Source organism: Cyanistes caeruleus, chromosome 1 (assembly GCF_971803275.1).
Source record: "Cyanistes caeruleus chromosome 1, bCyaCae1.hap1.1, whole genome shotgun sequence".
NCBI classification, from domain to species: Eukaryota; Metazoa; Chordata; class Aves; order Passeriformes; family Paridae; genus Cyanistes; species Cyanistes caeruleus.
Window position 1 is genome coordinate 61709034 of NC_141701.1, and position 18180 is coordinate 61727213.

General features: G+C 38.9%; 1 protein-coding gene across 1 annotated transcript in view; it reads left to right on the plus strand.

The window, feature by feature from the left end:
* Positions 1 to 8095: 8095 nt before the first annotated feature.
* The window catches only part of ELP2 (elongator acetyltransferase complex subunit 2), a 36447-nt gene continuing 26362 nt past the window's right edge, over positions 8096 to 18180 (plus strand). The window contains exons 1-6 of the mRNA XM_086895750.1: positions 8096 to 8257; positions 8353 to 8431; positions 10131 to 10216; positions 11984 to 12134; positions 13354 to 13431; positions 16078 to 16142. Of these exons, the coding sequence (XP_086751876.1) occupies positions 8126 to 8257; positions 8353 to 8431; positions 10131 to 10216; positions 11984 to 12134; positions 13354 to 13431; positions 16078 to 16142 (591 nt within the window). The 5' untranslated portion in view covers positions 8096 to 8125. The remainder of the gene's footprint in view (positions 8258 to 8352; positions 8432 to 10130; positions 10217 to 11983; positions 12135 to 13353; positions 13432 to 16077; positions 16143 to 18180) is intronic.

Sequence of the window (18180 nt, forward strand, 5' to 3'; positions counted from 1 at the left end):
TTAGACTGCAATGAGGCCACCCCTCAGCCTTCTTTTCTCAAAAATGAACAAACCATGTGACCTCAGCCACACCTTGAAGTCTTTCCCTCAAGACCTTTTGTCAACTTGGTTGCCTTCTCTGGATACATTCCAACAGTCTGATAATCCTTCTTACGCTGTAGTGCCCAAAACTGCACAACAATATTAAATGTAAGGTTGCACCAGTGCAGAGCACAGTGTGATAACAATTTCCATCAGCTGGCTGGTGATGCTGTGCCTGATGCACCACAGGATGTGATTTGCTCAGGGCACACTGCTGACCCATATTCAAATTGCCATCAATCAATCAAAATTCCTGTATTTCTTTCTCCAACCTGTTTTCCCCACAATTCGTACATATAAGCAGGAGGATGCAGCTCTCCATGTCTTGGACTCTAGGGAAAGCCTGGCAAGAGCCAAGTTTTGCTGCTGTTGACCACATGGATAATGGAGTTTTTGGATGGAAGAAATGGAAGAACTGAGGAAAGGGACTATAAGGCACGTTGCAATTTACCTTGATCATATTCCTTGGTGAAATGACAATTTTTCATGCACTCAAAATGAGGTAAAAGTTTACCCTAGCCTTGTGTAAGTTTGGTTTTGTTGACAGTTAATGCAGCATGAAAGGTAAGGATCTACTCTCTGAGTGTTATTACTGCTGAGTGTGCAGAAGTTTGATTCTCATGAGGGAATTTCAGCATGCACTGCAGGCTTCTAGTAGATGCCCCTTCTGCCTGCTTCTTTCATGCAAAGCTCTTTGAAGAATGACCTGTAAGGCTCACTGGTGCAGAGATTGCTTTTGCCCTCATTCTCTAGACATCCATTCTTCAGTATTTTACTTTAAATGATTCAATTTATGACTAGAAATGTAGACAAAATACCTTTCATCAAAACACTTTAGCATGTGAGAATTAAAAATAATGCACTTGGAAATACCAATGTTTGAGCTGTATGTTGTATGTGTTTTTCTGAATGGTTAAAATGATGCAGCTTTTTATATTTTCATATTTCATATTCTTCCCATTTCATGGTGTTTTTCTTATGCAAATTAATTTTCAATTTTTCTGTTTTATCCAATAAGTTGATTTTAAGTATCAAAATAATTGCTTGATGTCCAAAGAATGTGTTTTTTAGAATTATTATACAGAAGAAGGAGGCTGAACTCCTGGTTCAGGCACAAAGCAGATTTCACTATCTTAAATCTGAAGAGATATCACAAGATCCTTTTAATGACACTGCAATTTCCTGATATGCCTTAACTGATTTATCAGAAGGATTTTTTCCTCATGTTCCCTCAATATTTTTCCCTTCTAAATTTCTTTACCATCAACTGTTATTCAGTCATATCTCTGAAGGAAATACTTATCTTATTAGCAATGTTTTCTTAATGCCAGCGTGGTATGAAGTCTTCCTTTGAGGTGCTTATTTAAGCTGAGCCACATCAAAGAGAAAGCACATTTCTCCCATGCAAAAGAAAGTATTTTTTATTTCTCTTCTGTGGCTTGTGGCATCTGACAGGGCTGTGTCCTACTGTGGGTGACAGGGGAAAAGCAACAGAATCACCTGTGATGCCAACACCAACTTGAATGGCACAAGGCACTTTGTGGCCCCTGTGGCAGGACAGGTTCAAGCCTTTCTTATAACTTCATCTATAATGTGTGGTAAAGCAGTTAATCAAATTCTCCAAAGAAATTGTTGTCTATTACAGAAACTTTGTACACCAATGTACAGCATTAGCGGGAAAAAAAAAAAAAAAAAACCCATCCCCCCCCATTTTAAAAAGGAATTTTGATAGAGTTTTCATTATCTTGGAGAGGAAGTTTCACCCAACACAAGCAGGCTGCTGTATGAGCATAGGATATGCTGTGTCATGTTCCTCTTTTCTCTGCAGCTGTGAGACTCGGCAGACATTTGCTTTTGAGAACTTAGCATTGGGAAAGGGAATTTCTTCATACAAATTTAAATGCTGTTTGCACTTCCCCATGAGCTGAAACCAGCTTCAGACCAGCAGGACAGAAGGTTATTAATTTTCCTACCTGTGCTCACCAAATTACTGTGAGTGAGACAATGACAAAGAGCAGGGAAATGTGGCATTATCATACAGATAAAAAAGGTTGCCAGCTTCTAGTGTTAGTAACCAGATCTCTGATACAAAGCCTCATCAAACACTGGGAATCTCTGACTGCTTTAGAAAGCTGAAGGCTTTGGATCAGGCATATGCTTCTGGAGATAAGTAACTTGTACAAAACCCCTTCATTATCAAACCCATTTTAAATATATATATGTGGCTGCATGATAAATGTGTGTGTGTGTAGAAATGAAACCACCAACTGATATTAACTCAACATATTAGGTTTGGGTTTTTTTAAATGAGCATGAAGAGATGCATCAGGAGATTATTACAAAACTTATTTTTGGGTTTGGGAGATATTATTCTATGGCATGGAACAATATCCTATACAAGTCCTACAAGAACTGCTGCTAATACAGAATTCAAGTGTAAAATATTACTTTAATTATTCCAGATGGCATTTCCACGTACTTTTTCTTTTGTGTGTGTGTGCATGTGTGCTTGTACACGTACGCCCTCCGGAATGAATGCCCATTATCATGTCTCTTTTTAGAGCTTCTGTTTCAAAAACATAATGCATAATCAGTTTGATTATTTGACAAGCTGTTTCATCCTTTTACTCTTTTTTTTCTTCCCAAGCAATTTTCTAGGTCATGTTTGTGTTAGGTCTTCCTTAAAAAAAAAATAATATCAGGGAGATTTTATGCAGAATTTCTTTCAGCCAGCAATTACAATCATTGTTTGGAGAACTAATTTAGAATTATATTTCTAAATAATTAGTTGTTCTTTTTTTTTTTTTTTTTGTTAGAAAATCAGAAATCCATTTAGGCAGTGGGGATTTAAGCTATTCATAGAACACTTAAAATACAGCCTTCAAGAAAAATGGAAATAGCTATAGTTAAGATTTGTTCAGTTCAACTTTTTTCACCAGCATCATTCAACTTTCAATCTTCAGTGAGATGAATTATAGGAGAAATTGTTTCTAAAAATGTACTTTAAATATTTGAAATTAAATCTATTCAAGTAACAATATCTACTTTTTTATCTTGAGAAATGTATTTGGAAAGGATGCCCCAGGCTTACATTATACTCAAGATACACTAGAAATCTTAACTTTTATTGAACGCAGTACCACAGTTCCCAAATTGTTCCAGTGGCAGTTAAAAACCAGTCTGATGCTGAATTTTAATGGACTCAATTAGTGACTTTGAGAATGACACTTCTCCTTGATCATTCTTTCTGGGATCAAATCTGGTAGGTGCTACAGGGAAGGAAATCCTAGCAAACCTACAAATTAATATTCCTCATGCAGTGGAATGCCTTCCAACACAGATCCCACAGCTGGCAAAAAGGAAGAGGCTGGATCTGTTTAAAAGATGTCAAAGGCAATGGAGCTGTTCCCAGCTACTGTACAGGATATCCTCTGTGAAGCTGGGAAGTTCTTTAAACCCATCTTTATGGTTTGGTTGCTATTGTTTAATATTTATTTTCACAATGCTCCAGCTCTGATCCCTCAGACGAAACCTTGGCACAGCCACCAGTAGTGTCCCAGGGCTGGAATCTGATTTCCAAGTTTTGAATGCTCTCAATCCAAGCTGGAAGCAAAGGATGCTGCGGATGGTTTGTCAGTGTCCTGAATGCTATTCTCTGTCTTCCACAAGAGGCATTTCACCTCTAAATGATGAGTGCTTGAGAGTTTTGGGGTTGTTCAGCCTAGAGATTGGTCTGAAGAAGTCTAAGACTCCCTAGAGAAGTCTCTGGGGACATCCTGGAGCAGCCTTCTTGTACCTAAAGTGGGTGGAAATGATAGCAAATAGGGGAGGGACTATTTATCAAGGAGAGTTGTGATAGGAAGAGGGGGAATGGCTTCAAATGGAAAGAGCAGGTTTAGGTTAGGCATTAGGAAGAAATTCTGTACTGTGGTGGTGTTGAGGCACCAACAGTTCAGTTGAAAGAGTTGGCCTAGAGAAGCTGTGGATGCTCCATTCCTGGAAGTATTCAAATCCAGGTGGGATAGGGCTCTGAGCAACCTGGTCTACTGGAAAGTGTCCTTGCCCATGGCAGAAGCTTCAAAGCAGGTGATTTTTAAGGTCCTTTCCAACCCAAGACATTCTACAAGTCTGTGATTTTATTATGAATTTTGATCTAGGCAGAAATTTATCCCAGGAAATGAATATAATAATACCCCTCTGCCTAAAAGTTATTTTAAAGAAAAATGAATCTCATAAAGTTTTTCCTGAGACATTCAGGCGGTGTGGCAGGAGAAAATACAAAAAAAAAAAAAAAAAGAAAAAAAAAAAGGCTGTGGAAAAAGATAATTATGTGCTGTACAGAAAAGACTACTGTACAAAATATTAAGCCTAGGGCCATGATATAGCTAATGAGGAGACATTAAAATACTGAATAGCTGTCTCATTCACCAGGCCCTACTCATCCAGGTTGCTTCTGGAGGCAAACAAGCTCATGTAAAAATATCAAATAGTAACATGTGTATGAGGCAATTTCATTAGGGATTACTTCATAAGCATGTATGCAATGAAGGCACATAAAGATAGGCTAAGTTCAACAATTCACAAGAACAAGGTCCCCAACCTTTAAGGACTAGTTTTGCTCATTTAACAACTTTTGAACTTTCCTCTATAGAACTTACCTACATATAATTAACTGTAAACCTATGACTGCTGCTTCTTATAGTGTCATGTAGAATGTCTCCTGTTTTTTAACACATATTCTTGTACATCAAGATTTTACCCAATAAAAGAAAGCATTAAACTTTGATTTAACATATCAACAACATTATTATATTTTCATCTTAATGTTTAGACATAGTTAGAAAAGTATATTAAACTAAATGTAACTTTTTGATTGCTGTTGTATTTTCTCCATCTCTCTCATAAAGTTTTAAGCATAACTGAGCTGGATAGGGAGCACATGAAGGGCACTAAGCCACCTCTGTCTGCAAAATCTCACTTGTAAACATGAGTTTACCATCAATATTACTATTTCTATACAAAATTACTATTTTGCTACTAAATTACTATTGGAACAGACATTTTTCCAATACCTAACTAATTGGGGTATTTATTCTAAGCTCAAGAAAGCTTTTGTTCAAGTAGTATCTCCCTTATCAGAGCTTGTTGATGTACCTCCACTGGCAGAACCAAACTGAGACACATAAAAGATGTGAACAAAACTATGGAGTGACTTTTGAAGTCTGCTTAGGCACCATAATAACCATCTCTGATGTTCAATGAACTGAGTTATTCCTGTGCCTCAAAAATTCCATCAAAGGGAGAAAAGAGGAAGATCATTTTTACATATATTTATATTTCTGAAAAATAAAGAAGTTATTTTTTGGGAACATGAAGGAAAACTAGGACTGATGTGATGACCCACTCTAAGGGAAGGAAGCACACACTTTTCTGGGCCTCTACAAGAGATTTTAATTTCATGAGGACATTAGCTATGAATTAAGACTGGGAGCTGACAAGTCTAGAGTATGTCCTTTTCTATCCTTGTAATACCACTGAGCATCACTATTACTTCTTATAAAGTATGTGCTCCTAAAAGGCATATTGGTTCTATAGTAATTATCTGATATTCTAAACTTCTCATACAATATCCTCCAGATATTTCAGTTTTCAAGAGAAGATCCTGTAATGTTAGAATTCACAAAAATACTTTCTTGGGTTTGACCAAGGGCTCAGAGTCTTATTTGAATGAAGCCTTGGTCAGACAGAGTACTTATGACAAGTAAGAGACTGGGCTCATCTGGGCTGATCTGTCCTGACATAAATCCAGATTCCTGTGCTTTTTTAGCCATGCACCATGGTGCTGCTACAGCATTCCTCATGGCACTTTTAATTCCATATTCTGTGTTGATTTATCCCAGTTCTCTCAGTGTTGGACTGTTAGGGTGGCACCAGGGTGACAGTGACAGACATTATTTTGGGGGAAAAGAGGCAATCACTGTCAATACTTGGCATTAGCAGCCCTCCACAGTGTGGTATCTCAAACTGGCTTGAAAAGCACCCTGAGGTGTACAAAGACAAGCCTTGCAAAACCCTGCAGCATGGGGCCACAATGCCCTTGTGCCCTCAAGCACGACACAACCCCTAATCTCTCCAATACAAGCAGCACCCCAGTCAATCTGTTTACAGGACAGCAAAAGCAGCAGGTTACCTAACTTTTTGTGTCACAGAGGAGTCTCTCACCCAATCCGTCTTGGAAAAGCCTACGCTTATGCCTACAATCACAGCCAGAGCCAGCTTTGTTCCCACAGCAACAGACGCAACTCCTATAACATGACCCAGCTTTTTGGCAGTGCTCGACCTCCTTCTGCCCGAGCCCTGACTCCAACCCTGGCAAGGTCTGCTGAGAAGGGGTTGCTGTGCAACCTGACTGCTTCACAGCCATCCTTGGCAGCTCAAGACAGCACTCCTCAGTCAAGGCATGCTTTGATGACTGGATCCATGCATTTTTCTGCAAGGAGTCATTTGTTCCCCTAGCAGCTAACATTTCTGGCTGTATCTTGTGTGTGATCAGACACAGCTTCCTTCCTCTCATACCCACTGGAAAACAACTGTGCCTATCTGCAATGTTTTTGTGTCAGGTTACAGGGCTGCAGACAGCCAGGATTCAAGAATACACGGGAGAGATAAAGGCCTGGCAGGAGAGGTTTAGGGCCCAAAATGTTCCATGCACTAGCCAGAGTGTTTCCTCTTGATGCCTGCTTGCTTTTCACTGCTTTCTCTTCCTGCCCCCACCTCCTGCACACCCCCATAAAGCCAGCTTCTCCCTCCAGCCCAGACTTCTCAGTTTTCCAGTTCAATTTCAAATATTTCAGGGTATCCTAGGTGGGATTTGGGGACAGGAAGCACATCCCTGTTCCTCTCCCTTTTCCATACTTGCATAGCTGAGCTCTCCATTTTACTCCAACCTGGCTTCTGCTCCACAGCCTTCTGTATGTGTGAGGCAGCACATTTTGAGGCAGAGTGGATGTCTTGAAGGTCCTGCTGAGGCTCCTGCTCAGCCTGTGGGGCAGCTGTTTGCACCTGTGGCTACTGTGAACTAGCAGAGTCCTTGAACCTGTGAAGCCAAGGGGTTGATACAATTTGAGCACATCTATACAGTGTAATAAATACCCTGTATTTTGATTCCGTTTCTCAAGGCCAGTGACCATGCAAGTAAAACTAGAATATTACTGCAATATTTCTTTTTTTCTTGATTTGACTTTTATTTCTTGTGCAGGAACGACAATAAATATATAAAAAAATAATTAATTAAATAAATAATAATAAAAAAAGGTAACAGATGGAGTTCACGAATTGCTCTGTTCTTAACTTTTTTTTTCCCTGAAAAGCAGAGGTATTCAAACATATTCAGATCAAGACATTCAGGCTGGCCATTGCTGAGTTGCAGACTCTCATGCTTTCCATGACAGTAATTTTAGGACATCGTACACGGTAGTATTAAATACATCCCGACGTCAGAGACTTAATTTGAGCATGATTCCTGATCAGGAGTTGGCTTCACAGGTGATAAAAACAGCTGGTAGCAGCGACACGATCTCGTACTTAGATGTCCTGCAGCTCAGGTGGAATCCACTTGGTGAAGGTCCAGAGAGTAAATCCTACAGGGAGTGGCTGAGGGACCTGGGGTTGTGTCGCCTGTAGAAAAGGAGGCTCGGGGGAGGACCTTAATGCTCTTTATAACTCCCTGAAAACAGATTGTGGCCAGATGGGGGTCGCTTTCTTCACCCAGGCACCCAGCGACAGGATTAGGACACAGCCTTAAGCTACGCCAGGGGACATTTAGGCTGGACATTAGGGGGAACGTCTTCACAGAAACCAGCAAACAGAAAAGTTTAAACTTTCTAAACCCTTGAGGTCCCGGCAGAAGCTGCAAAGAAGTTTAGAACCCCCACCTCCCACCGACAAGCCCCACATCGGCTCGGCCCGCCCCGCTCAGGCCCCGCCCCGCGCGGGGTCGTTGCTATGGGAGCCGCGCGGGGTCGCGCACGCGGCGGCGGCGAAGATGGCGGCGCCCGTGTCGCTCTGTCACATCGCCTGCTGCGCCAACCGGGCGGGCGGCGGCGCCGTGGCCTGGGGCCTCGGCGGCCTCGTCGCCTTCGGCAGCTGCCACGACGTCATCCTCTACGACCCGGCGGTGAGCTGATGCGCTCTGGAGTGGGACCGGGACCGGGAGCGGGAGCAGGAGCAGGAGCAGTCCCTCACTCTCGGTGCTGTCTGTTTGTCCCGCAGGTGAGGCGGGCGGTCGCCGCCCTCCGCGGCCACACCGGCAGGGTGAACTGCGTGCGGTGGGTCCGCCGGCGGGACTGTGGTGAGTAGCGCGGCCTTGCACCCGCCGTCCCCCCGGGGAAGCGGTGCCGCGGTGGGGCCGGGGCCGGTTCCCCCCGGGCCGCGGGCGCTGCTGCCCTTGAGGGGGAGAGGGGACGGGGGAGGCTCGGTAACAGCGTGGCTGCGCTCTACACTGGAGGAAATAGGGGACTGCGTCGCTTACAGTGCATCCTTTCGCTTTAAGCCCAGCTTCCCAGTAGGGATTTTCACAAAATCAATTAGTTTGGAAAATATCTCTGAGATCATCGAGTTCAAGCCATGGCCCAACACCACCGTGTCAACTAGACCGTGGCATTGAGTGCCACGTCCTTGCTTTCCTTAAATACCTACAGAGACAGTGACTCCGCCGCCTCCCTGGGCAGTCCATTCCAGTGTCTAAGCACACTGTCTGTGAAGACATTTTCCCCCAACCTAAACCTCCCCTGGCGCAGCGTAAGACTGTTCTCTCATCCTGTCACTTGCTACTTGGGAGAGAAGACCGAGCCCCATCTGGCTACTCCCTCCTTTCAGATGGCTGTAGAGAATGATAAGGTCTGCCCTGAGCCTCCTCCGGGCTAAACACCCCCAGCTCCCTCAGCCACTCCTTGTAAGATGCATGCTCCAGACCCTTATCAGCTCTATTGCCCATCTCTGGACCTGCTCCAGCACATTAGTGCCCCTCCTGAATTGAGGGGCTCAGAACTGGGCACAGTACTCGAGATCTGGCCTCATTTTAACAGGTGGGTCTGTAGGAATGCGACCTGCCAATAACCCAGATGAGCTGCCTGCTGGGTGAGGGGATCTCTGCTCCCGGCCCCACAGCCAAGGGCACCCCAGGAGAATGTTTGCCTGGTGCTGCGGCAGCTCACACAGGTCGATGGCTTGTGCTGCTTGTTCTGCTACCAGTCTCTTTAGTAAGGTTTGGAGTTTTGTGTGTTTTGACTTTGTAAGCCAATTTCCAATGCCTGTTCAACAATCTCTGAGTATGAAGCTCTGAAGTTGCATAGAGGTTATGTGGTCATAAAAAAGAATCTTTTGATAGATAGAAATGTTTGAGGCATTTATGAGGCTTTTGCTGGATAGTAATTCCAGGATTGAACATTGTTTAGTGCAGGCTTTTCATAGGCATATATTTTGCCCTTAGGCATTTATGGAAACTCTCTGAAAAAGAGAAAAGTGACTGTTGATTAGACTGTTAATGTAATACGCTGCTTCCTTTTTTTGATGAGTACTGAGGTGCAAACATTAGTTTTTAATAGTGATATAAACTGCCATCTATTCAACAGGTTGCACTAAAACATATTCTTCTTAAAAATTATTAAAATAAGCTATTTTCAGGGAACTTGGGAATTAAATTTTCTTGTGAAGCTTTGAATTCTGTTTATTTAGATTTCTCTTGCTTTATTTTCCTATCTTTGAAAAAGACCAAACAAAACCTCAGAATATTAATTTACACTGTTGGATTTGTGAGTCTTTTGGAAAGGTATTTTATCACTTTCATACAGAACTTTAAATAGTCCTGTAAATTTTCTCATTACATTTTGTTAGGGAATATTGTTGCTCTTAACCTGTTCTGCACAGTGTAACTTCTATTAACCATAATTTATTTTGGTGAAAGCTTTGGTTACCAGTGATATTTTTTGAGTAGTAACCAGCAGAACTGCTTATGTTGCTGTAACAAACTAACCAAAACATTTTTTTAGCTTCTGAAACAGCATTAATTTCTGGTGGATCTGATAAACAACTTATTCTTTGGGAATGGAAAGATACAGTAACATGGAATAATCAGGTAAGCAGGAATAACCTCTTTTCAAGCCTCCCTCTGCACTAGTCCCTCACATACCACAAATTATCTATTTTGTCTGTATTTCTGGTTCATACTATTAGTTTCACCTTGTGTGTTTTTGGAGTTTTTTAAAAATTGAACCCAGTGTGTATATCCTGGAAAATGTTGTTACTCTCTTGCTATGTTTTACTATGTATGTTGTTTCTTCTTTTCTGTGGTTCATCTTTTTCAAATCAGCATTGGTAAAGGAATTAACTAACCCGTCAGTAATTGAGTGTATTTGTTTAGGTGTCTGAAAGACTCTGTTTGTCTGTTCTTGACTCATCAGCTTTCTCATCTCACATGGCAGTTTTGTTTAAACCACCTTAAAACCTTCAAACCATCAGGCCCATTGTGAGCTGGCATTTTCTGTACCCTTTAGTTTCCTTATATCCATTTCTAGTGATTTCCAGTCAATCTGTGCAACAGTGTGGGGTTTATATATAGATAGTCTTACCAGGAAGATACACAAGTTGGAGTAGATGTTTAACAAAAATGAAAATAAAAAATCTGTGCAGCAATTGGCTTTTGTCAGAGAAATGGAGAAAAGTAAGGAGACATGCTAATTTATTATTTGTACTGTAAAATGCAAGGCAAAAGAGTCAGTGTTGTGTGAAAGAGCCTTCAGAATTACCTCAAATTTTGATGAAAAAAATACTTCATTATCTAGCTTTTAAAGTCTTTCTTATTAGACACTGGATTATGAATGGCAGTGCAGGTAACCCATTTCATCATCTGTCTCAAAGGAGGTTATTAGACTTGGCATTGTAAAGTGCATGAGAATGCATAGTAGGGGGAAATGAACTTTGATGGGGGAAAGTTCTCAGAAATAAGTTATTTCTGGTCCATTGTAACCATTCATGCATTTATTTAAGTTAACTTACAGACTTTTTAATAAAATTTTTATGCTGATGTGGTGCACAGCCATATGGCAGTAATTTCAAAAGAATGTGGCTAAATGTGCATGTTTTAATGGCAGTTCTAGACTAAATTCTTAAAAACAAAGTTCTGTATTGAACTAATGAAAAATGTGTACGGGGGCCTACCAGGCTGTATTTTGGAAAGAAGTGTCAAAGCTGTCTATGATAAAATTTGGATAAATGCTGGAGGACTTCTTGTTGCAGAATTGAAAGCTTGTAATTTTGATCTTTGTGTTTATGAGGAACAGATTGAAAATTGAATCACCTGTCTTCATTGTCTAAATTTATCAGTTTTGTTTTTACGTTAGCTTTTTCAAGGAGTAAAGAGCTGTTTTGGTTTGTGAAAACACACTAAACATTGCTGCTAGAGCTCCTGTAGCTGCTGCTTTTTCCATTGTATTCTCTGCTCTGTCTCCTTCACTAAGGCTCTCCAAACTTCTGTTGGGATGTACCTTAGGGTGTGAGGGACAAGAGAATGGGAAAAAGGAAGGAAAACGGCTCTTCCTAATTTCTGTACTGTTTTCAACATCTCTCAAGGAAGGGTGAGGTTTGTATAGTGTACACAGGAGCATTTAATTCTGTTTAGCTTTAAGCAAAATCTTACTGAGTTAATATTCATTGCTGTACCCCTTCTCTGGGTTTCCTGGAATATGCAGCTAGCTTAAGCATAGCTTGGCAGACATACTGCCATTGCAGGTATAGAACACATTTTCAGTATTACGTTGTGTTTTTTTTCCTAAAAAGGCTTTAAAAATTCTCCTACATAAGTTACTGGAATTTAAAACTTGGTAAAATTTTCTCATGTGTTCAGCTTGTGAAAAGCATTCCTCTCAAAGGCCACACAGAAGCTGTTTTTGCTGTGGATGCTGTCTACCAGTCAGATGAACCCGATTTAAATCTGCTGATAGCTTCTGCAGCCTCTGACTCTACTGTGAGAATCTGGTCTCGGCATGGTTCTGAAGGTAACACTTTTTTAAAGTTAAGAATAACATACTGGCTGAATAAGAATAATGAATGCTTATCCATTAGGTGTTAAATACTAACATCTTGTAATGCAACTACATTGATTTCTCCTCAGACTTTAGTACATCAAAGCACTGCATTACTCTTTGAAAGCCTTGGGTCAGATTTGTTCTGCAGAATGATTTCTTTATATTTCATCAGGGATGTGTAGCCTGAATTTACTTTTTAAAAAAAATATGTATTCAGATTATGCTAATCTGAACCATTGTTTTGCTCTGTAATGTGGAGGCAGACTGGCTGTATGCATGTGTGAAGTAAAATTAGATAGTAAAATGATTAATGTTGGCATTAGAAAGATGAGGTTTAACTAGTCACTTGTTTTTTCTATTGACTTGAGTTCAACGATGTTTGGGATAACGGGATCTTGACCTTCTGTTGCACTAGGCCCTTGCATGGAAATACAGGAAAAGAGCATTCTAAAATACATAAGAAATACATTGGGTAGATAATAGAGATTTAAGGTGCTTTTTGCTGGTTGAGTTATAGTGAACTGCATTTCTTTAGTTACTTTCTTCCTTCTCTGGTGTATTTGAGGATTTATATTGCCTTGCCTACTTGAGAGAGGTGCGTGTTGCCGATCTACAGTCCCATGTTCCAGAACGCATGTTTGGTACTCCCAAAGAACCCCATGAAGTCCTGTCTTTTCCATTTTGTCTTGCTGGTGTGGCTTACAGTGATAGAGGTCTAATTCTTCTGCTGTAGAGAGGTTTTTTTCAGGCTATACTCTTGTTTATTTTGGTCTGGATGGCTTACTCTAGTTTAACCATTTCCAGGATCTCAGGGATGTTTGCAGGTTTTTGCTCATCTCTCCAGCTGCTGTTGTAGCAAATGGATTCAGTTTTATCTCCCTGTGTTGTGAATGCTGTTGCCACAGGATATACTCTGTAATATTTATTGCTTCTGATGTGTTACCACAGTGAAGCTGTATAGATTTAATACTTAGTATTATCTTCTAACTCAACTAACTGGATTAATTTTTATGGCTACACAGAAGATGATATTGTTTAGGCTTCTGAAAAAAATGTAGATTTTTTCAGCTTCTTAAATTAAAAATGGATGGGAAATTTTAACTATATAATATAGAAGGAAATGACAGTGTAACTGCCACTGTAATAGTTACAGTGTGTGAGATCAATGCTGTCTATTCCTGTTTTCCAGCTAAATGCATTGAAATTCTGCAGTTTGGAAATGGATTTGTTATGGATGTCTGCTTATCCTTCTTGCCTGGCAGCGATGGTAAGTAAAGCTGCACATCTTGAATATCAATGCAGGAAGAAAAATCTAAGAAATCCCCCAAATAGGTTTTCATTTGACTGACTCCAGACCTGTGTGCCACAGTTTTTGTTTTCTATGAAATCTGCTTAAGCTGATTCTTGTATCTAAAGATTTTCTCTGAACTCTTTTTAGTAAAACACAGACTGATTATAATGTCTTCAAAATGGCACTCAGATGGTGTTGTTTAGCTGAACTCTTGAGATGGATAGCTTTAAAACTGGGTAACAGTGCTGTAAATGAATGGAATAGGATGATGCTGTTAGCTCTACCTACTCCCTGTGGTACTGTTGCATGTATTTGTATTTGTTGTTTGAATTGAGGGGCAAGATTCAGATAAAATCTGAAGGCCTGCATTGAAAACCATAGTTTCTGAAGCAGTGTTTGTCACCTGTTCAGTCTTCAATGTGAAAAAATTGAGATGCTGAACTACTTTAACCTGGTTAAAGTTAATGGTTTTTGTAGATTTCTATTAACAGAAATGTTAGATGTTGTAGGCTGCCACAGACACATTCTTTTTGTGCGATTAGGTAGAAGATATTTTTAATAAAGCAGATGTATCCTTAAGCTAGATTCATGTGTTGAATTAAGTTTGTGTTTAAGTATCATTAGAGGCTTTCACCTGGATGGAGACCTGCCAGGCTCCCAACTGAAAAAGTGCTTTCTTTTTTAATTTAAGAAAAAAATTAAGAAAATCTTTTCTTATTGTATATGGAATTTTCAGCTCTTTGCTGCATGTGTTCCACACTGATGTGTTGTTTTGATTATATGCCTACAAGCATACTTTATTCTTTGGCTTTGATAATTCTGGGAGCTATGAAAGCTCTATCAGGATGTGTTGTCCCATTTGGAAATGCCAGTGTCAGTTTTCAGAGCATGTCTGATATCAAAAGCAGCATCTGTACCATGAAAGAACATTTACACCTCTCTCTCCTTTCCTGTAAATACACTAACAAGTGCTTGTTGAGATGAAGTTAAAAGGTTTGAGGGTAAATTAAAATCCTTACTGCAAGTGTGAATATTCTTTAGTAGTGAAGTGCCTGTGGTGTCTATAACATTCATATTGCAAAACAATAGTTTATACCTTCATTTATGATACTATACAGGTAAGAAATTCTCAGTGTAACACTCTAGTAGTGCATCTGTTCAATGTTGAAATCATGTTGTATATAAGAGAAGTAACCTTACATTCTGAAAACACCATAAATTAAAATTATATTATTAGTTCCTAAAATTAAATGTTTCTTTTAATGGTGGAATAACAAGGATTTTGTTTTCCAGAGTTCCCAAAACCAGTGTTGCTTAAAGTTACACTGGGAGTGGGACAGTCCTTTATTATGAACTCCTCTCATCCTGGTTCAAATTAGTTATCTAAAGCAGTACAGTGCTCATAAACTGAAAAACAGTTCTTTATTTTTCTCGAGAACTGAAATTATTTTCATTTTGCTTAATTTCAATTTGCACAAAAAATTTCATTTTGTATGGAATTTAAAAAAAAATTTCTAGACATTTGCTTTTTTGTTCCAATTTCAATACGAATTACCTGTGCTGCTAAAATTGCCAATAAACAATTTAGATTTTGAACCATAAATGTATAAAAATATTTCCTGTAAAATCTGTAAAGGGCCTTTTAAATAAAGCGCAGTCAGTGTTTTCTCCCTAAACCTGATACAGTAGTCCATATAGCTGAGGAGTATGTTAATTCTGAAATCTAAATAAAGTAGCTTAAAATATATTATTAAAAATACCACTTCTGAACATTTGTCAGAAACATTAATCTCAAATGGCAATTTGGAATTTTAATGATCTTCAGGGAAAAATGATCTATGATAAATTTAGGAGTTGCTCAGAAATCTTTATGAAGGCTAAAATTTTCAGCTGCAGAGAAATTCAAAGAAGCTTTTCTCTTGAGAACAATCTGCATTTCTTAAGTAAGGAACTAAACACAGAATTACTTTTCTGAAAATCATAAACTACATTTCCTCAAGCATTTACAGTAGCCTCTAATTTCACCAAGAAAAGAAATTTGAGGCTTGCAAGTTAGCCAGTGGAAGTCAACTACTTCTCAAGACTTGAGTAGTCTTGAGTGAAAAATGTTTCATATTCTTGGGTACAGATTGTAATCTGTCTTCCATTTTTTGTCTTTTTATTTGCTCTATAATAATTATGCCAACTCCATCTAAGCCTGTCTTAATTGATTTAGGAACTTGAATTGCCTTAGTTCTGAGTAATTTGGTTTTGTTCCTTCCTTCTTCTGTATATTTTCTTTATCTCCTGCCTGTTGATATCAATAAAATATAGTTAATTGAAAACTCTAATACTTGAACTTCCTACAGATATATGAGCTTGAGGCAAACTACTCCTTTTAGCATCTTAAATATTTATTGATATTATTTGCATGTAAAAATAACTTTTGAGTTCTGTGTTCTTAAGATACTAATTTAATCGGCAGCTAATGTAGAAAGCATTGAAAAAGTGTTATCACCTTGCCTGTCTGTTAGTACTGTAATATTTTGACATATTTCTATATTGATTTTACATTATTTTTATTTTTTCGTATCCTAGAATATTAGATCTTGTAAAAAATGAAGATCTTCTTTTCCTTTCTAGTACCAATACTGGCTTGTGGTGGTGATGACTGCAAAATAAGTTTGTTTATACAGCAGAATGATCAGGTAATTACAATTCTTGTCTCTTGCTCAGAGCATTACTGAGTTCTGCTTCTTTTCAAATATGCTGTTGATTTTTTTCAAGTTCTATAATAAGTCCTTTCTGTCTCTACAAAGCCATTGCATACAACAACCTTTTTTTCAAATAGTTCATCCATTTTTCTAGGTAATGATGAAATGCACATACAGAATATTGAAGTTGAATTCAGTGCATGAAAGTGTTAGTTTTTCTTGATTGTTTTTCCCCTGTGTGAAGATACCCTGTTTCTATTCCTACTGATACAAAGTAGCTGCAACTGTCTTTCTTTATTAAGTGTCCAGGCATTGAGTTGTTCATATGGAAATGATGATACTTTCTTACTATAAATTCTTATAATAAAAACAGCTATGACCTCTATCTGAGGAATTTTGTTTATTGCTAAGTATGCCCTTTATGCCTGACTGCTTTTGAACATCAAAAAAAAGTATTTTTAGGAGTATCTGATCTCATAAAAGCACACATTTTTCATGTGTTACTTGGAAGCTGGCAATTTTTAGTTTTTCATACAGATAAATATTGCTTTTCAGCAGTAGAAAAACATTATGTCCTCTCTTGCATCTGTTCAGAAGTTTTGTTAGACTCTAAAGCATGTGTTGAATGACTGTTTTCCAAAACAGAACTCAGTATAATTTATTTCTTTCTCTCACTCCCTTAAAAAAAGGTCTTCAAACCAAAATGCTCTCCCTCTGCACCAGTGAAGCTATCATTTAGAACCACTTAGTCTGTTGCATTTGCTCAGACACACTCCCTTTAGGGATTAAAGAATAGATAATACTTCTTTTTTTATTTTTTTTTTGAGAGTGATAAAAGCTCTAGATAATTTTGCCAGTTTGTGCTGCCATGTAGAGTAATAAGGTTTTTTTGGTTCCTGTTGATGTCAGTAGAATAAGTACTTCATCCCTTTCTTCTGTGTTTCATTCATAACAGGGTATTCTAATGAAACTTAAAGGGCTCTGAGGGAGGATGAGGCATCTTTACCTAGCTAATTCAGGCTACTTTTTGGTAAACTCATTAATTTTAAAGTCATAATGTATTTATTCATTAAAAACTGTTTTTTAAAACTGAGTGGGCATACTTTACATCTTTTGAGACTCCCTACCCACAGATCTCTTACTGTGTTAAATAGTAGAGAGAAAATTAACTCTTTGCTTTTGTGACTTGTTGGAAGAAGGTATCGATTTATAAAAGTATCCAGGGAAAAATCTTTCAGAAACCATAATAATGTCTTCCTGCTTTGGATATAATATCTACAGATGTGGCCTGTGGAGGGCAAGTAAGTAAACCAGCAGATTAAATTAGATTTTTAAACCAGAACATTTCTATTTGAGCTCTGTTTTTCTGAGAAGGTGGTGCACTGTGTGTTTTGGATTGCACTCAAATACATTGGCATAGTTGAGAAGTGGAATAGGGGGATGAATCAGATAGTTCAGGCACTTTCTAATCTGTAGAGATTAATAGCTGCATAGAGGAGAGATACCACATCTAGTGTCTGCTGGAAGAAAAATGAGAAGACTTGGACCACTATTGCCAAATTTACCAAACTAGCCTGTTCCTGAAAGAGATGTACCCAAAGTGTGGGCAGGGTTAGTTGTGCAGAGTGTGCTGGGCATGTCCACAGCTTCACTAGTTGTGCTACCTACAGAATAGCTTTATTCTTTGCTTAAAAGGAAAGAGACCACATTGCTGCTAAGCAGCAATATTCAGAGGTTAGGTAAGAGGCATGGGAAAGCCTGTGAAGTAGAGTCAGACCAGGAGGTTTTGTTAGATTTAACTGTTGGTACTGTAACTTCTTTTGTATCCAGTGAGGACCAAGTGGAAACTGAAACAGAAGAAATATGAGACTATAAAAACAGTATCTGTAAAAAAGAGAAGAATGACAGCTCAAACAACTGGTGTATATATAACCTATACAAAAATGGAAACTTTGACCAAATCACCTAAAAATAATGAACATGTGCATCTGCACAGACCTTTATATTGATTCAATTTTAGAACTGAATACAT